Raw genomic sequence first — 18,987 nt, forward strand, 5'->3', positions numbered from 1 at the left:
ACTGCACTAGGTTTCGTATTGGGTTGTCTTTGATATGCCAATTAGTGAGATCCTTAGAGGGGGTAACCTGGGTATGTTAGGATAGTCCGGGAATTCATCTGAGTGGGTGATCATAGTGACAGGATCAACCCCTTTGTCGGACAAAGGTAATGATCGGGGATGCACTCTTTCTGATGGAAACCAAAGCTGCCGGCAGCCGATTTCAATCGTTGAAATTTATTTTTGCAAAATAATTTAAATATAAAGATATACATATATATTACGGTTTCAAAATGTTTGCAAAAGGTTTTAATTCCCGGGATCCATGTGAACAGAGAGTGCAGCACTATTCCTTGCAGCCAAGGGAGAGGTCATCTCTTGTCGGGCAGTATTTGATCATTATGGGCTGAGAGAGTGTAAGACCATTGAGGGTAATACCTGATGGGATAATCTTGCATCTGCCCACTGTCCCTGGGTTTTTATAAGGTGGCTTGGCCCAGGGACAACTTAGTGTAAGTGTTGGGCCCGTTAAGAGCCCGTGGTGATGGGCTTTGGGGTTCACTGCCCATAATAGTGAATTCGGTCAAGCCTTGTAACAAAGGCTAGGCTGAACCCATGTGGCTGATGTGTAGATCAATGTTTGGGTCCCACGCCATACAAGGAAACCCAACTGGGCAGAAGATTGGAAGGTAAGTGAGCACATGGACTTAATGGGCCTAAAGCCCAATTCAAACTGGTCTAATTTGATTAGTTAAAGAGAGGGGCAGATATGGGATTAAGATCAACAGATAGGATAGGGAGTTATCCCTATCCACTCAGAGAGTCCAGATCCAAATACAGGTATGGATTTGGAAACTCCTAATAAGATTAGGAGGGCTAATCTAATCTGCAGATAAGATAAGGGCTTATCATTATCTCTTAAAGAGAACTTCTGATCCAAATACAGTTTTGGATTAGGAAACTCCTAATGAGATTAGGAGCTCTCTTTAAGGCTATAAAAGGAGGAGGGTGTTAGACAGTTGAATAACCTTAGCTCTAATCAGAATGATGTACATTATGACATTTATTGTAAATGAATAAAGTACATATTTTATTCATGTTATTGTGGTGTGTTTCTATGTAATACCCTTAAACTGGACACATAATGAGACTCGTGTTAGTTTAGAATGTTCACAGCTGTTGGATAAGTCTAGGGAGATTTATCCTGCTAAGGTTGACACTGATGTGTCGCCAAGTGTTGGGGTGGCCTGTCTCAGCTACCAGGGTGAGACCTGAGATACATTCAGTGTAGGTTTACTTGAAACCCTGAACCGGACCAGATTTCCAGTATTGCCCTGGACCTTGGTGATTAGTGGGCAAAACTGGAAAGTTACACCTGACCCTATCGATTATGATACTGCAGTAGGTGTCGGATTGTGCTGTCTTTGATATGCCAATCAGTGAGATCCTTAGTAGGGGTCAAAACCTGGGTATGTTGGGACAGCCCAAGAATTCATCTGAGTGGGTGATCATTGTGATAGGATCAGCCCCTTTGTCGGACAAAGGTAATGGTTGGGGATGCACTCTCTCTGATGGAAACCAAGACTGTCGACAGCCGATTTCAATCGTTGAAATTTGTTTTGCAAAATGTATTTTTTATACGGATATAAATATATATATTATGGTTTCAAATCGTTTGCCAAAAGGTTTTAATTCCCGGGAGCCATGTGAGCAGAGAGTGCAACACTGTTCCTTGCAGCTAAGGGAGAGGTCCTCTCTTGTCGGACAGTGTATGATCATTATGGGTTAAGAGGTTAAGTGTAAGACCATTGAGGGTAATACCTGATGGGCTAATCTTGCATCTGCCCACAGTCCCTGGGTGTTACAAGGTGGCTTGGCCTAGGGACCACTTAGTGTAAGTGTTGGGCCCATAGAGTACATGTGATGGGCTCAAGGGATTCATTGGGCTTTCTAGTGAATTCGGATAGGCCTTGTAACAAAGCCTAGGCTGAACCTTTGTGGCTGATGTGTAGATCAATGCTTGGGTCCCACGCCATACAAGGAAGCCCAACTGGGCAGCAGTTTGGAAGGCTAAGTGAGCACATATACTTATTGGGCCTAAAGCCCATTTCGAACTGGGCTGATTTGATTAGTTGAAGAAGGGGGCGGATTTGAGATTAGATTAATCTGTTCTAATTTGGTTCAAGACTTGAACCTGACTCTGATACCACTGAAGGGATGTGGGATCCATCATATGGATGGCCGAACCCTATAGGAAGGTTGGGTGAAATTTGAAAATTTTCTTTACTCCATCCGGGAATCCTATTCACAATTTAGAAAATTGCATTTTCAATGTTCGTTCTTGTGACTAAACTGGACCAAAATCTGAAACTAAGATTAGGGAGGGATGTACCTGATATTGAATTCATTCCAAAAGCTCCTTCCAACGCAGGTGTTCATGCCCAAAGAGTGTATCAAATCCTCCATCCACTGAAGATGACACAACTTAGGAAGAGGCATGATTAGCAGGTAGTTCTTCACCAAGAACTTATTATTCTTCAGCAGGAATCGAATGGGGTAGTGAGTACAACTTCATAATTGTTTCTTCTAGCAAGAAACAATATCAAGATAAAATCTTTATCAGTTCCAAGAATTGGAGATCGAATAGGGTAGGGTGGTAGGAGTAGGGAGAAAAAGAACTGAAGGCAGAAACAGTCAAATTGAATTGCCATCTGTGTTGTATGTGTGTCTTTTTCTGATCCGCCCTGCTCTCTATTTATAGCCTTAAACAGGTGACCTCCTAATCTGATTAGGAGTCTCTTGATCCAAATCTTTATTTGGATCTGAACTCTTTAAATGATAAGGATAATCCCTTATCTTATTTGCAGATAAAGATCAACTATTCCTAATCAAATTAGGAGTTCCTTGATTCAAATCTCTATTTGGATCTGGACTCTTTAAGTGGATAACAATTATTGAAGGGATGAGAGATTTATCATATGGATAGCCGAATCCTACAAAATTCTTTTAAATTTTTCTAAATTCATTAATTTTATCAATATCTATATCAATATCAATTGAACTATATATATATATATTAGATATTTTACGTGTTAAACTATAATTATTAGTAAAGATTAATTATATTGAAATTGAGATATTCAATGATACATTATTACATTAAGTATCTACTTCCATTTAAAATTATAATCCATTTATGTTCCAGTGGAAAATAATAAAAATTAATTAATCATAATAAAAATAATTTAGTAAAATTATTTTAAATGGAAGTAGATACTTAGTGTAATAATGTATCATTGAATGTCACAATTTCAACTGGAACATAAGTGGATTATAATTTTAAATGGAAGTAGATACTTAGTGTAATAATGTATCATTGAATATCTCAATTTCAATATAATTAATCTTTACTAATAATTATAGTTTAACACGTAAAATATCTAATATATATATATATATATATAGTTCAATTGATATTGATATAGATATAGATAAAATTAATGAATTTAGAAAAATTTAAAAGAATTTTGTAGGATTCGGCTACAAAATAAAAAAAAATAAAAAATTATCTACAAATTAATAGTTTTCTAATTAATTTTTACTAATTTAAAACCAACTTAAGTTTTACTAAAAAATAAAAAATTAATGTATTTAATTAAATTTCATAAGGAATATAAATTTAATAAAAAACTTAATATAATTAATTAAATTTATTTTTTACTAGTTTCAAAAATTAATATAAAATATCAATTATAAATATAGTTTAATGATTTTAAAATTAATTGAAATTCCATTTAAAAATTAGGAAAATTATGAAAACTTCCTTGGGTCTTTTAATAATCCTATGAATCGCCCTAGTGTTTTGGCCTTAACAAAAAACTCCCCTATTATTAAAAAAAAGGCACAAATACCTTCCTTTCATCATCATTCCAAATAAAAAAATGTAGACATAATGCATTAATTTTACTTCATTTCAGCCTTTTTGCCTTACTTTGTCTGAAAAACAAATGGGGAATGGTGTTTAATGATTTACTTTGTCCAAATGCAGATTCTAAACCCAACCCATCCCTACCTTTGAATGCAGAAAAGGTAGGCTTGAGGAGGGTTTTGCATTTTTATGTATAAAAAGGATTTGCATTCTCAAAATCCAGCCCACAACAGGTTTTGAAACAAGTATGAATTGAGAGAATTAAGAAAAAGAATAAGATTAATCCTTCTAAACCTGCCCTGTTGCCATGCCTAGATAAATTGCCAGGCCTAAATTCAAAACCACGTACCTGTAAATTGTGATGAATAGTTACCAGTTTTATGATAGTGGTTTATTTTTTCCGATATCGAGTCAAATCATAAAACATTTTATCATACTCCTAAATAAAGCAATACCCTAACCTCATTTTATCGTACTCCTTGAAATGGGGATCCATTATAATGGATGCCGGAAATACATGATACTGAAAAGTAATAAAAAATGTGTGAAATTAGGGTTTATTAGTTTATAACTTGAATTTGCATTCGCTCTCCATAAAGTGCACCTCACACGTCCCCCACAGCACATCAGAACCCATGCATCTCCCGTCCGATGTGCTGTGGGACACGTGTGGACTGTGGAGTGCACTCTGCGGGAGCTAACCTCCGAACCCTTTACAACTTTGGTGAGGTAAATGGTGTGGAATATTCAGAGTCTAGGGGCATCCATTGGGTAGGAGAATGGTACCATAACATGTTTGATTTTGAAAATGTATTAATTGATATTCATCATTCTCTTAAATTCATAAAGGAAATCCTATAATCATAGTAGAAAGCGTAGAATCCACCCAAGCCTCAAAGTCTTACATTTTAGAGAGCTGGCATCACTAGAGGCCGCAGCAGTGGTGTGCATGGCTTGTCTTTAGACAGATAGAAGCTTTGTTACAGGGCATTTTGCAGGCTCTGGTAGCTTTATAATTGACAATTTTGGAAACTTCTTAGCAGCGAAGGCCTCAACAAATCCACATATTCTCAGCCCTTTTTGCAGAAGCTAATGCTTCTTTGGAAGGTCTTCAACTAGCTAGATCACTCAATCTTACTTCTTTGCAAGTTTTTTGCAATTGCAAGAAGTTGATGAAGAGTTTAGGCAACCCTCTTACTCCGTATTCGAATGACCTGTGATTTATCAAGGAAGATATAAAGCAGGAATTAAGTCTTTTTGATTCAGTTATCTCCTAGAACTTTTAACTCGGTAACCCATACTCTTCCTACTAGTAGTACTCCCACCGATGAGTGGGTGGGCATCCCCCTTCTTTCTGTTTTTCTACCTACTTTAATGAAGTAATTCTTTTTATTATAAAAAAAGAATCTGGGTACCCACCCATGACCCTTGTCCTTATCTCACGAGTTTTCTTAAATGATCAGCTTCAAAACGCAATTTATTCATAGTGATAATGATGGGCTGGGTTTAGTACTCGCAATCAGGCTTTTGGTTTTCGGTCTATTAACTTTTTCGTAAAGCCCAAGGCAATACCATTCAAGTAAAACAAGAGTTTACAGAATCATCCATATCAGAGTTTATAACACTAGAAATGAAATCAGGGCAAGGACCCATGAATCTCTCTTAATAGATAGAGGAGAGAGAGGGGAGGTGAGGGATTTTCTCACTACAGAGTTTATATGTAATTTCTCTTCTTTTCCTTCCCCACATATGTGCAAATTTATTTTTAAATTAGTGTGTACATGTTTTTAAACAGAAATTTTTTACAATAATAAATAATATATTTTCAATTTTTTATATTTTTTGTATACTTTTATGTTTATAAAACTAATTCTTTTCAAGTAGTCATACTTATTTTTGTTTAATATGACGAATATATAATATTAGAGATGTGTCCAAATGTGTTTTTACATATTTTTATATTTTTATACTATTTTATGTTTCTATCTTTTTTAATTATTATTAGGTTTAATTGTGACATCAAGGGTTGACATATTTGATTCAAAATGTTGAATTATTGACTTGCCACTAAATAGGAAAACAACTTCATTTTTGGTTAATTTTAAATTTGTATTTTATTTCTAGTATCAATAAAAACAATTATTCTTTATAACACTTATTTTTTTTTTTAATTTTTAATATGGTTACTTAATATAAGATTCAATAAAATAATGAGGGTTAATACCCTAAATATAAGACTTAAGGAGAGGAAATTGAATGAAAAGAAATATAATAGCTCAAATTACATTTTATGCTCTCACAATTAGAGAGACCAAATTGAGTATTCTACTCAAGAATTGGATTCAATGAATGTTGATGGGAGTTAATATCTTAAATGTAAGACTTAATGAGAAGGATTTAAATGAGGAGAAAAGTGGTTGTTCAAACTACATTTCTTTCCTTGCAATCAAGTAGGACCAAATTAAAAAATTGGAGTATTTTAGTTAAACAAAAGTTTCACATTCTCATTCACACTTTTAATAGTGTTATGGATATAGATTAAATCATTAAAAATATAGCAAGTCAAAATTAAAACCACATGGGTCTTTATTATCTCTCATAAAATCCATATTTACTATCTCATAAAATCAATGTTTTTAACATTTCACTCCTCAATCCCCATTAAATCTCTCTTTTCCTCTTAAATTTTTTGATCCTTTTTTACTTTCTCTAATAAAGTAATAGTATAAATTATATGGATTAAGTTAGGTTAAGTATAAAGGCCAACATTAAATATGAACTCTAGCTAGCTAGAACCCAAACTAATATTAAATCTAAATTTTCCCACCCAATACATGGGATGAACCAATCTTTTTCTATAAAAGTTTAAAGAAACCACTACTCCTTTTCGTGAGTTATCAGATTTTTTCTCTCTTCTTTATTAATTTAATGTAAATTTGCTTCATCGATTGTTATGGTTCAATAATAAAATACAATAAGTAAGAAAGTAGTTAACATTAGCCTTTATTTTCTTTCACATTTTTTCCTTTATAGGGCTACAAAATGGGAGAGGAGGGGTAGCACATCCCTGTCTAACTCTAAACACATGGCCTGCTTCTATTGGATAACGCCTTCCATAGCTTCAATTACGTGGCCGCACCTGCATGTGCATGATGCCATATGTTCGAAACATGGCTGCATTTGCATGCAATGCACACGCATTGAACACGTCACAACATATGTACGAAACGTGGCTGCATTTGTAAATACACCATTGACGTGCGCAACAATGGTGTATTTACAAAGCAGTCTCGAGTTGCAGTCATGGTGGAATCGTTGAGAGTTAATAAAGGTGTCTGTTGAATTTTGTGATAAGATAGAATACTGATGATGAAAATCTGATGCCAGTCGGTGCCATCTTCCATCTGAAAACCGGAAAAATATTCACACTAACTAGCTACAGAGTACAGCTCTATCTCTCATGGCTGCCATCCAGTCCATCAAGGTGTTGGAGAAATGCCAGGTCTCTCCACCTGCAACTTCAATCGAGCAAAAGTCTCTTCAGCTTACTTTCTTCGATGTCATGTGGCTGTACTTCCGTCGTCCCTCCCGTCTCTTATTTTATGAATTCCCCCATCCAGTTATCCTCCTCACAGAAAGCATCATTCCCAACCTCAAAAACTCACTCTCCCTCGCCCTCCAACACTTCTACATTCTTGCCGGAAACCTAACGCAGCTTCTTCCATCCACTGAACCCGAGCTCCGCTATGTTAATGGTGACTCAATCTCGCTTACCATTGCTGAATCAAGTGACGATTTCAATTATCTCTGCGGTCACCATCCTCGCGATGAGAATCGATTCCACCCTCTGGTTCCTCAACTACCATCACTCTCCGACTCCCAAACAGTCCCACTGTTAGCCATACAAGTGACCTTGTTTCCCAACTCTGGCTTCAGCATCGGAATTACTTCAAGCCATGTGGTTGCTGATGGAAGAAGCCTTTTCCATTTCATTAGGTCGTGGGCAACTGTATGTAGGCTTGGAGGGGATTCACCTTTGTCGTCCGCATCGCTTCCATTCTATGACAGAACTGTGATTGATGACCCTGATGGTCTTATTAAAACAGTTTGGCGCAAGGAAATTGAAAATTTGAAGCCCAACAAAGGGAAATCCTCCTCCTCCTCCTCTAAACAAAGCTCCAACTCCGAAGTTGTCCCAACTGAAAGTAGAGTTCCTAAAGCCACTTTTGTGGTGAGCCGAGAGGAAATTGACCACCTGAAGCAATGGGTCTTGGCAAGACAAAGGAAGGACGAAGATCAGAATGTAGCAGCACCATTGCATCTCTCAGCTTTCGTAGTAATGTGTGCTGTCACCTGGGTTTGTTTGATTAAGGCAGGAGCGACGAAGGATTCTCCTAATAAAGAGATGGAGCACTTCATATTTAGCGTAGATTGTAGAGATCGCTTAAGGGATCCTGCAGTGCCAGCTACGTACATGGGCAATTGTGTTGCTCCTGGCTACGCAGATGCAAAGAAGAGTGATTTAACAGGAGAAGATGGCATTGTTATTGCGGCAAAGGCGATTTCTGATGGGATAAAGAGGTTTGAAGATGGACTAGTGTTGAGGGGTGGAGAGTGGTGGATATCAGAGGTGAATCAGGTGATCTTGCGTTGTAGGGAGGGAATGGTTACGGTGGCGGGATATCCCAGGTTTGGGGTTTATGAGATGGATTTTGGGTGGGGGAAACCAAACAAGTATGAAACAATAGGAATGGGTGAGGGACATTTTTCTCTTTATGATAGCAGAGATGGAAAAGGGGCAGTTGAGGTGGGGTTGGCTCTGCCTGCGCTCAAAATGGAGGCTTTCTCAACTTTCTTTGCCCACAGTCTCAAGGTCGACTGCAATGGTTGGGGAGGGGGGGATCGGGATTGGCCACATCAAGGGGCTAGTACTGTATAGCAGAATGTGTAATTACCATATAGAATGACAATCAAGTGTTTATATCCACCTGGTCTGGAAGACTAATCAGAATCTCAAAAATCTCAGTATTAATTGTGACCTTTTTACATGAATCCAAGCAGAATATGAAATCGCATCTCTTTCAAATATGCCTATATCTAAATTTGATTCAAAATTTGACTATGAAATGCATTCCTACATTGCTAAGTTTGGGAATGCTTAAAAATATCTTATTTAAATAAGCACTTGATTGGGAAATAAGTATTTATTTTGAAAATAATCATTTATTTAAAAAGCCTTAAATTTTGAGTTTATTTGTAAGTGTTTATTCTAATGAGCACCTACTTATTCAAATAAAGCACTCTCAAACTTGGTCAAGCTAACAAGAGTTCAAATTTGAGATAATATACAGCTTAAATACATGATCTATGAGCCCACTAACAAAGACCCACATTGAGTGATTATTCCAACAACTTCCCTCGAAATAGAACCACATAATCCCCTCCATGAATGTAAGCCCATGGAACCCACTAAGCCCACAAGGCAACAACCGAGTGACTGACTCTTAACAGACTACTAACAAGAAAAGGATAACAAAAAGGCACTAGCATGACAAATTACCTAAGCTAACAAATGACACTCATGGGTTCCATTGCGTTCAGATAATCCAATTCTTTTTTGTTTTTTCTTGTATGTTATCATATCTCCTGTATGTACGGCTATAAGGAAAATGAATTGTATAAATATATTGCAATCAATATAGCAGGATATATAAAAATCATATAATTTCAGTGATAATGTATCATTTAAGAGTGCTACAACCTTTTATATTTCTTTTTACAAATTAATACAAGTACAAAGTTATTATTATATTATTTTAAAACATATGCAAATATATATTATATCTAAATTATTATATCAATTATTTTTATTTTATTATTTTTACTTTTTAACATTAACAAAAATAGTCAATTAAAATTAATTCTCAAATGTTTGGTAAACAATAATTTTATAATTTTAACTCAAAATATGTCAAATATATTAAAATTTCTAAGATACATGTCATATGCAAATTGATATTTTTTAATTATTAAAATAATTATTCCATTAATATATATATATATATATTATGAAGTAAAATAATCATTTTTTGTTATGAAAGTAAATTAGCCGATGTGACAAATTCAATTTATATTATATTCTCAAATATTTTGTAAATAATATTTTTATTTAATGCAAATTAAAATATTAATTAATAATTAAAAAAATAGCGTACATATCATGTTCAATTTTATAATTTTTAGGTATTAACATAATTATTCTATTATAAATTTTTATTTGTATACATTTCGTGACATTAAAACCACTTTTTGATATAAATATGGATTTATAAATTTATTCCATTAGTTTAGAAAATAATAATTTTGAATATTATTTTTTTTCATATTTAGTTGAAGTTATTGAACATAAATGTATATTATTTATTTGGATTACATTTATATGTTTAGATAAAATTTATTTTATTTCATTAATTATCACAAGATGAAGGTTGGCCTTGTGCCTTAAAGTTGTGTATAAAGTGCATGTGCTATAAAGCTTGGGAATTGAATCACCCCACTGTGCACCTTTTAAACAACGTAGAAGTGGAAACATGTTAGTATCGGGTTTAGTTGTAGTGTTTCCTGTATTAGGCGTATTATGTTGATATTTAAATTTTTGATTGAATATTATTAATAAATTAAACTAAAAATTATCAAAATATTATATATTATTAATAAAATAAATAAAAATGATTTTGATATTATATATCACAAATTGAAAATAACTTGTATAATACTTGAATCTATAGACTCTTAATAAAAATACAAACTTCAAAATCTAGAATTACTACCTTTTTACATTTTCTAGAATCACAATTCTAAAATTCCATTAGATTTTAATTGAAACGATGTCAAAAGTCCAACTATTGCTTTTCTTTAGGGGAAAATTTATGATGCAGGAAAGACATGGTATCAAAAGAGTTTTGACCAAATATTCAAAACCATATATAAATTTTGATAAATAGCACCTGATTGGCTACCCAATTTATGATTCTAGTTGACTAGCCAGCGATATCATATCTTTCTGATAACCATATATGATGTTTTTTGTATAATGAATATTGATACTTTGAACCATGCTATTGAGGTACAAGCCTAAGAAAATTGGAGGATGATTTTTTTGTTAATTTGGATATAAACACTACAAAAAAAAAATACAAAAGAAAAAGGGAATTTGGTGATGCTCTTTTGGCAGTGTTTAGAATAAGGGCCTGTTTGGCATGTCTTTCTGGGAAGATCTTTTGGTATAGCTCTGACAGTCAAAAGATACATTGAGCTTTTGCATGAAGATCTGAGCAGTCAAAAGATACATTGAGCTTTTGCATGAAGATCTGAGCAACCAGACACACATGTTTCCATACGTCTTGTCGTGCAACAATAAAACGCAAAAGACGTGAAAAGCTTCATTTGAAGCTTCTCGAAATCAGTCCAAAATGGGCTTTTCACGTCTTTTTGACGCTTTGGCTTTTGGCGGTTAGATCTTCTGTGAACCAAACAGATATAGACCAAAAATCGGTTGCTTGGCTTGCAAACAGCTGAAATACCGCACGAAAAGACATGCCAAACAATCCCTAAATGTCGTTAAAAGGTAACATTTTATAACATTAAAAATAAATGTCACAAAAAATACTTGAGGCAACTGTTATATATAATTGTTGCCATATATGAGTTTTCATGATGTTATTTTATGTTTTAACGATGCTTAAGATAAAACATTGTTGAAACTTTTCCCTTGGCATTGTAACTTTCCACAAAAAAAAAGAAAAAAAATTGTGATGTTTGTTTTCAACATCATAAAAAATGTTATTTGGCAACATTTTTTTCATGTTTTATTGATGTTTATGTGAGATGTCTACAAAACTCTTTCCTACCATTACATTCTTTCACAAGAAAGTTTTTTTTTTTTTTGACAACATTGGACCTAAACATCCTAAAAGATTGGAAAATATTGCAAAAAAAAACTTGCAACAAAGTTAGTGTAGCCTAAAGTGCTTTTTGTTAATTTTGAATTTAAAATTTTTCAATTAATTTTGAAATATTTAATTATAAAATTAACTTATAGTTAATTTGAAAATAATTATAAAAATATTTTTATTAAGTGAGGCAAGGAAAATGTGAGAAAGATGCTTGAGGGATAAATGAGGATGACCACCAAGTGGGTGAACCAAAAATATCTATAGAAGAGCCATGTGGGGATATATATAGAAACTTTCTTACAGTTCATTATGCATAAGAGCAATTGTGGTCTAGAAATAAACACTTTATGGTGATGTCATTCATCATGACAATTCTCCAATACTTCAATTCATTGTATGGTTGGAGCAAATGTGTTACAATTAGACCTGTTCATGGGCTGGGTAGCCCAATGGCTCGACTTGGCCCTAGACAAGCTTGGACATATTATTAGGCCCACAGGCTGGGCTCAAGCCCAATGATCTAAGCCCAACATAATTTCAAGCTGGGCTTGGGATTTTACATGAAAGCCCAGCTTGACCCGACAATATTAAAATAACACATATATTATTAAAAATATAATAATATTTTTTTATTTTCTAACCCTAGTTTTCACTCGATTGTCGATACTCTCCCCCTAACATCTTTCATACTTCTCAGTTTTCATTCGATAGTTCCCTCCTCAACCCTCCTATGTAGTCGACGAGCATCTAACTAGACTATCATCAACAACAGCAACCAGCAACCAATGACCCCATCCTCAACAATGGTGGTGACTGGCGACCCCATTCTCAACAACGGCGACCAATGACCTATCCTCAACACTCAACAGTGGCGACCGATGACCCATCCTCAATGCTCAATAGTGGCGACTAACGACTAGGAAAGTGGATTCATCTCCTATCTCCCAATAGCAGTCAACAGCACTCCGACCAACTTGTCACAAAACTCACAAGAACACCATTGATATCATTTTAACTCGAATTTATATTTGAAATCATTTGGTTTTGTTCATTTTATATCTGAAATCATTTTATTTGATTGTTTTTTTGTTCATTTTTTATGAGAATGAAAATTATCATATTTTACCCCTTAATATTCAGTCTTTTATACTTCTTTAGTACCTAATTGGACTCACTATTCTTGTGTTTTGATTTAGGGCACGAAAGGAAGCGCTAGGAGAAAAACAAACCTGATCGGGTAATTTTTCACAGCTTCGGTGTCGCGTGGTAATTTGGGTATAACTCTCTCATCCGGACTCCGACTGAGATGATTCAAGATGCATTGGAAATATAGGGAGGGAAAAACTCTACAATTTTCATGTTTTGAGTTTTGATAGATTCGGACTGCATCGAGGTCAAAATCGGGCCCAAAGTCTAAGCAAATTCGTAGCAAAAGCCCAGTTCATAGAGAAGCCTTGCAGCGGCCCAAATCGTTGAGAAAGCCCAATACGAATTTAGCATGCAAGAATAAGAATTCGGATGAATCATCAAAGAGTTTTATTAGATTCAAATTCTTGCTGTATTTCTAAAAAGAAAAAGAAAGAGAGAGTTAGAGTCCATCTTAGTTAAGGATTTTTGTTTAGAGATAAGGATAAGATTAGATTTGAATTAATCATTATCCCATTAGGAAATAAGACTTTCTATTTTTGAGAAAGAACTCCAAAAAGGAGTTGGAAACAATCCCTCTTCCTAAAGCTATATAAAGGGGGGTGGAGCGGACTAACACCCAAGGCATCATCAAATCCTCCAAAAGAGCTTCAACCTTCAAAGAGAGCAATTAGCAACCGAGGAAGAAGCAGAGTTCACCCCCTCTCATCTAGAAGCTACGATTTCATCATGAAGTGTTTGTAAGGTTTTATTTTCTGATTGAAAGGTTAGGGAAGCTTTGATTTTATAAACATTGTGAGATCTAATTGATTTTTATTTTAGTTCATTGTTTATGGGTATTCATGTGTTTTCTGTGATTTCCTGTGAAGATTATTTTTATTGATTAAGCAAGAAGGCGCCCTTGCTCATTCAACAAGAATAATCTATGGCCGATTGAACCTCCAATTTCGTATATGATTGGTAGGTTTAATCATGGTGGCAACTAACATAAATGATTACAGAAAAATTTTCAATTTATGTTAATCATTTATGTTAGGAAGATATATGATCTGGTTTAAACGGTCCGAGCTTGTGAGATCGTTGACCAGAATTGGGTCTCTCCCCTCTTAATGCTATTAAAAGATTAAATCCTAAGAGCTTGTTTAGGATTGTCTATTAATAAGAGAAGCAATCAAAGAGCTTATTTTGGTTGCCGAATAATACGAGTAGAGGCTGTCTGTTAGAGCTTGTTAATGACTATAACCAATTTATTCATAAACATATGAATTTATCATTAAATCGATGATCAATGATAAGAGTCAAAACTGAACTTGTCCCTTCAACCAGAAGCTATCTCTCATCGATTTAATCCTTGCTTTCTTTTGTTTCATCTTATTTTCCTTATCTTTACAACAACCCCCTACTTCGTTTACTTGGAAATAAATCCACCCAATCCCTGTGGAGACGACCTTGCTCATCACTATATACAAATATTTAATTTGAGTAGGACATTTATCTTTGGTTGGATTCAACACCCACCAATTTTATATCTGGAATCATTTCATCTTGAAATTTATATCTGAAATCATTTTATTTGATTTTTTTGATTCATTTTATATCTGAAACTATTTCAGCTTGAAATTTATATCTAAAATCATTTCTTTGTTCCTAAAATCCTATTAGGATTATACAGGCGTGTCGGGCTTCGGGCTCAGCCCTCAAGCTTTTCTTGAGGGCTAGGCTTAGGCCTAAGATCAATGGCTAATGGTTGGGTCGGGGTCAGGCTCAGGCTTGAAGATTTTATGTTGACAACAGGTGAAAGCCTGACCAGACCCAGCCCATCCCATGAATAGGTACAATACTTCCCTCTCATCCCAAGGTCACAACAGCTATTTATGTCAAGCAAAACTACCTACAACATGACATGGCATGAGGATTGTGTCATATGGGTGAAAGGGAGGATGAGCCATTTGTACTTGCAAATCAAGTTTAACAAATATTTTATGTGGAAGATGGTTTGGACAAAAGGTGGCATATGGTGAATAACATAAAGCCTCGTGATTTATTTGCTATAGGCATAATACAAATTGAAGGGTATGTTGCATATAGGGATGATGTACCTGTTGTGTCTATCTAATCAAGGGAAAATGTTCCCATAAATGATGAAAACATAGATTGGATTAGATATGATGTTGCAACGAGTGTGGAGTTTCACAACGACTGGATGACCAATTCATCAATGACTTAGGAAGATGTCTTGGACAAGCCAATTCAACTAATGAGGAGTCATATGTATCAACTAGTGATGACTCGGATTCTATCAATGCAAGTTTCTTTCCTTCTCCATTTCTAATAGTTCAACTTTCTTCTTGTTGGACTCTACTTATGAAATAATCATTAAATCAAGTTCAGGTGGAAGACATTGTTTCTTCCCTTTTTGCATGCTAGTGGGTGGGTTGCCAACTCTCCTCTTACGGTTTGGCATCTCTAATACATCATCGGTGGGGTCAACAGTGTAAGGACTGGCAAGAGATTCCCCAGTTGCTGGTGTCCCTTGATTATCTAACCTGACAACTGGTGGTGGGCTATCTGAAATTGGAACATGATCATCAAGACTCATTTCAAGAGAATATCCCATGTCCCCAACTGCCTGTGTTCCTTTTAAAATGTATTCTAATTCATCCCAATGATGATAAACGTGTCCTAAATGATCATGCCCAATGATGAGTCTACACAATATAAGGAATTCATTAGGTTTTATACCATTCTAATCAAAGGTAAATGAGTGGGTTTAAGGCAAATTACCTTGATCAGGCTTTGCCAGACTTCATTTGCGGTAGGATTTTTTGTCAATGGATCTACAATCACCCCTGTGTGGTTAAGGAGGGTTAAGTACCGCTTCTAATGCTGTCTAAGTGCATTATACTTGTTTTTGAACTGAGCATGGACATTAACTCCTATTATGTTTCTTGTTAAATTTCTTACGTATGTACTTCCACCCTTCCATATTAAAGGAAAATGTAGGTGTGTTGTTTGCCTTAACTTGGTCCACCATAAGATTAATGAAGGTTTCCTCCTCTGCATCAGTCCACTATGCACAATCGGGACCTAGTTTGAATTCTTCACTGTCTATCTTGGTTGCCATCCTACTATCAAACCCGCTAAGCTTAATGAATAGTGCTCTAAAGACTTTAATGGGACAGGTCATTATCTATCTAACTCGGTTGTCCTACATCATAGTTCATAATAGTTTATACAACAATACATAAATTATTATCATTATCTATCTAGTATTAAGAAAACACATTAGCAAGGAAATCATATAATACATAATATTTTTGTAAGGGACAAGTCAAATGAAAAGTAAAAAAGCAATTACATGGCATAAATCTAAGAAAATATTGGTGAGTGAAAAAGGAAGGAAGATAGGAGAGTGGGAATTTGTATAAATGGGTATTATTCCCACTTAAAGGGATCACTTCAATATAGTCTAATGTATAAGAACCAATTCAATATAATTAGATAACATATATAATTGATTCTACAAACTATCATTATAACTCCTACTCAGCAATCATGCAAATAGAAAACCCAATTTTGACAAACTGAAAATATGAAAATGAAAAAGAATCTGCTGGTTTTTGGCATCACTCCTTTCCTTTTTTGCTTTTCCTCAAGCTTCAGCTATGTAGTTTGCAAGAACTGGTAGGCTTCTTTCAGGGAGTCATCTAGGTAAGAGGTTGAAGGAACCACAGAGGATTGTAGAAATGTGTTTTAGTAGAAAAAGAATAAGATCACAAACCCAATTCATCACCGGCAAAGTAACTCATGAGTCGCAACCAAGAAAGAACACCAGTGACTAAATGCTAATAGTTGTGAGTTGACTCTGATGTAACTGTTCTGGATATATTGTTTCTGCATGCAAGTCTCAGAAACATAGAAATAGAAATCCTGATGGAATCAAATGTATTTCTGGAATGTATTGGCTCACAATATGCAGAACCTCATAAGCAGAAATAAATAAATAATTATTTTAGAATAGGAAATACTTTATGTTCATATTTACGTATAAATATTTCTAACAATATGCAACTATGCTCACAAAAGCTTGTTTTACACTAGAATGGTGTAATGAACTAATGCATGGAAGCTTTATTTTACAATGTTTTCTTATAGTTGTTGAAATCAGAAGGGAAGGAATTTTAAGGAATACTGTATTCCATGCAATGTATTAAGATCAAAATATGCAGGAACTTCTAAGCACTATAAAAAATGCGGAAAGAAAATGTTGCTACTAATGCACAGAATCATCATTCTACAACATTTTCTTAGAGCTGTTAACCTTTAATCTGAAAGAAGTGAAGACACATTGGGGAACTTCTGTTCCTAGAGGAAAAAAAATGGTGTAACATATTATAAAAGACAAGAGCAGATACAAAGAGATTCCGTTTACTTATTAGGGACGGGCATAACTATATAAATTTGAAGACAATGTGATTGTGAACAATTAATTTAACTACATGTGCCACTGTTTTACATAAACTTATGCTTTAACTTGGGTTGGTTGTATTGTTAACTTATGCCACATTGTTTTAGATATTGCAGGAACAAACTGAGTATCTTGAACCACATTGTTTTAGTTAATGGGTTCTGTTTATATTTAATATTTCATTTTTCATTTTTCATTTTTTAATTTCTATTTTTGATGATTCTCTCATGTATTTATTTGTGGGTTTTATGACTTATAATTATTCAATGGAGGGTCGCAGAGAGAACCAAGAAGAGTACTTGGAGAGATGATTTCAGCTTTAGAAACAGAGGGGTAGCAGATACAGAGATGAACGATGAAGGCCACAAAATGGGTGCCACGAAAGCCAAATGCTTGCCTCCTGCAAGTGTCATGACTAGGCGTATTCTCATGGTTTGGAGGAAATTCATCTAAAACCCAAATACATACTCCAGCTTAATCGGCCTCACTTATTTTCAGTTCAGCCTCTTCAGCTAGAGAGAAAGAGAGAGAGAGAGAGGGGGGGGGGGAGGGGGGAGAGAGAGATTACAGCGAAACTATCGGAAACCCAAATACATACTCCAGATCATCTGTACAAGTGAAAGGAAAAAAAATAAATAAACGAGTTTACAGAGGCTGTCTGTGAGAAAACGAGTTTACAATATATTCAATACCATTTCACACAGAGAAAACGAGTTTGCACAGAGAAAAAAAATTTCTAGAAACAAACCTCTTCCGGAGACGACCAACTTCCTCCGGCGACAGCAATGACGAAGAAACGAGCAGAAGTTACAGAGGCTTTGTGAGAGAAGAGAACTTTCGGCGGCAAGAAAAAAGAAGTTAGAATGTTCATTCTAACCCTACCACTCATTGGATTAATGTTCCGGTGGGCCGAGAAGCAATGGAACATTCCCACTAGTGCCAACTCATATTACAAGTAAGCGCCATGTAGGATACACTATTCGCCAGTTTAGTTAACCATTGGGAGTATGCATGAAACACCAAATTTAACGTTTCATGCATTGGTGGGGTCCCAATTTATGAGGCATGCCCGTGGTTAAAAAACGCCTGAACCAAACAATCATATATATGGACGTTTGTTGAAATACCTATGTGAATCTGATGTGGCACTATTTTTTTAAAAACAGCCACGGTTCCAAACACCCCCTATGAATGACACCTAATAGAATGTCATGGCTGCCCTAATAACTTGAATTTGACAATTTGATCCTTTTCATCTCCAAATACCATGCAATCAATTTCTTTTATCATACAATATTCCAAGAGAGCAAAGGGTCATAGAGAATAAATTAAACCCTACTAGTTCAATCGTATGTCCTATAGATTCCATATACCATACTGCCTTGGCCAAAGATTTCTTAAATTGTACTAATTTCATCTGCATAAGGCATTCTCTCCTCATGGAGAGTGATAGATTCCTTGTTGTACATTTACATACCACATGCATACGACAATACAACTGATGACATATG

The 18,987-nt window shown here is 35.0% G+C and overlaps 1 protein-coding gene across 1 annotated transcript; it reads left to right on the top strand.

The window, feature by feature from the left end:
- The first annotated feature begins 7,190 nt into the window (after positions 1–7,190).
- Positions 7,191–9,104, top strand: LOC104605599 (anthocyanin 5-aromatic acyltransferase-like). The gene has a single exon (XM_010270432.2). It carries the CDS (start codon positions 7,368–7,370, stop codon positions 8,844–8,846), a length of 1,479 nt encoding a protein of 492 aa, XP_010268734.1. The 5' UTR covers positions 7,191–7,367; the 3' UTR covers positions 8,847–9,104.
- The last annotated feature ends 9,883 nt before the right edge of the window (positions 9,105–18,987 follow it).

Source organism: Nelumbo nucifera, chromosome 1 (assembly GCF_055504915.1).
Source record: "Nelumbo nucifera cultivar China Antique chromosome 1, China Antique-T2T, whole genome shotgun sequence".
NCBI classification, from domain to species: Eukaryota; Viridiplantae; Streptophyta; class Magnoliopsida; order Proteales; family Nelumbonaceae; genus Nelumbo; species Nelumbo nucifera.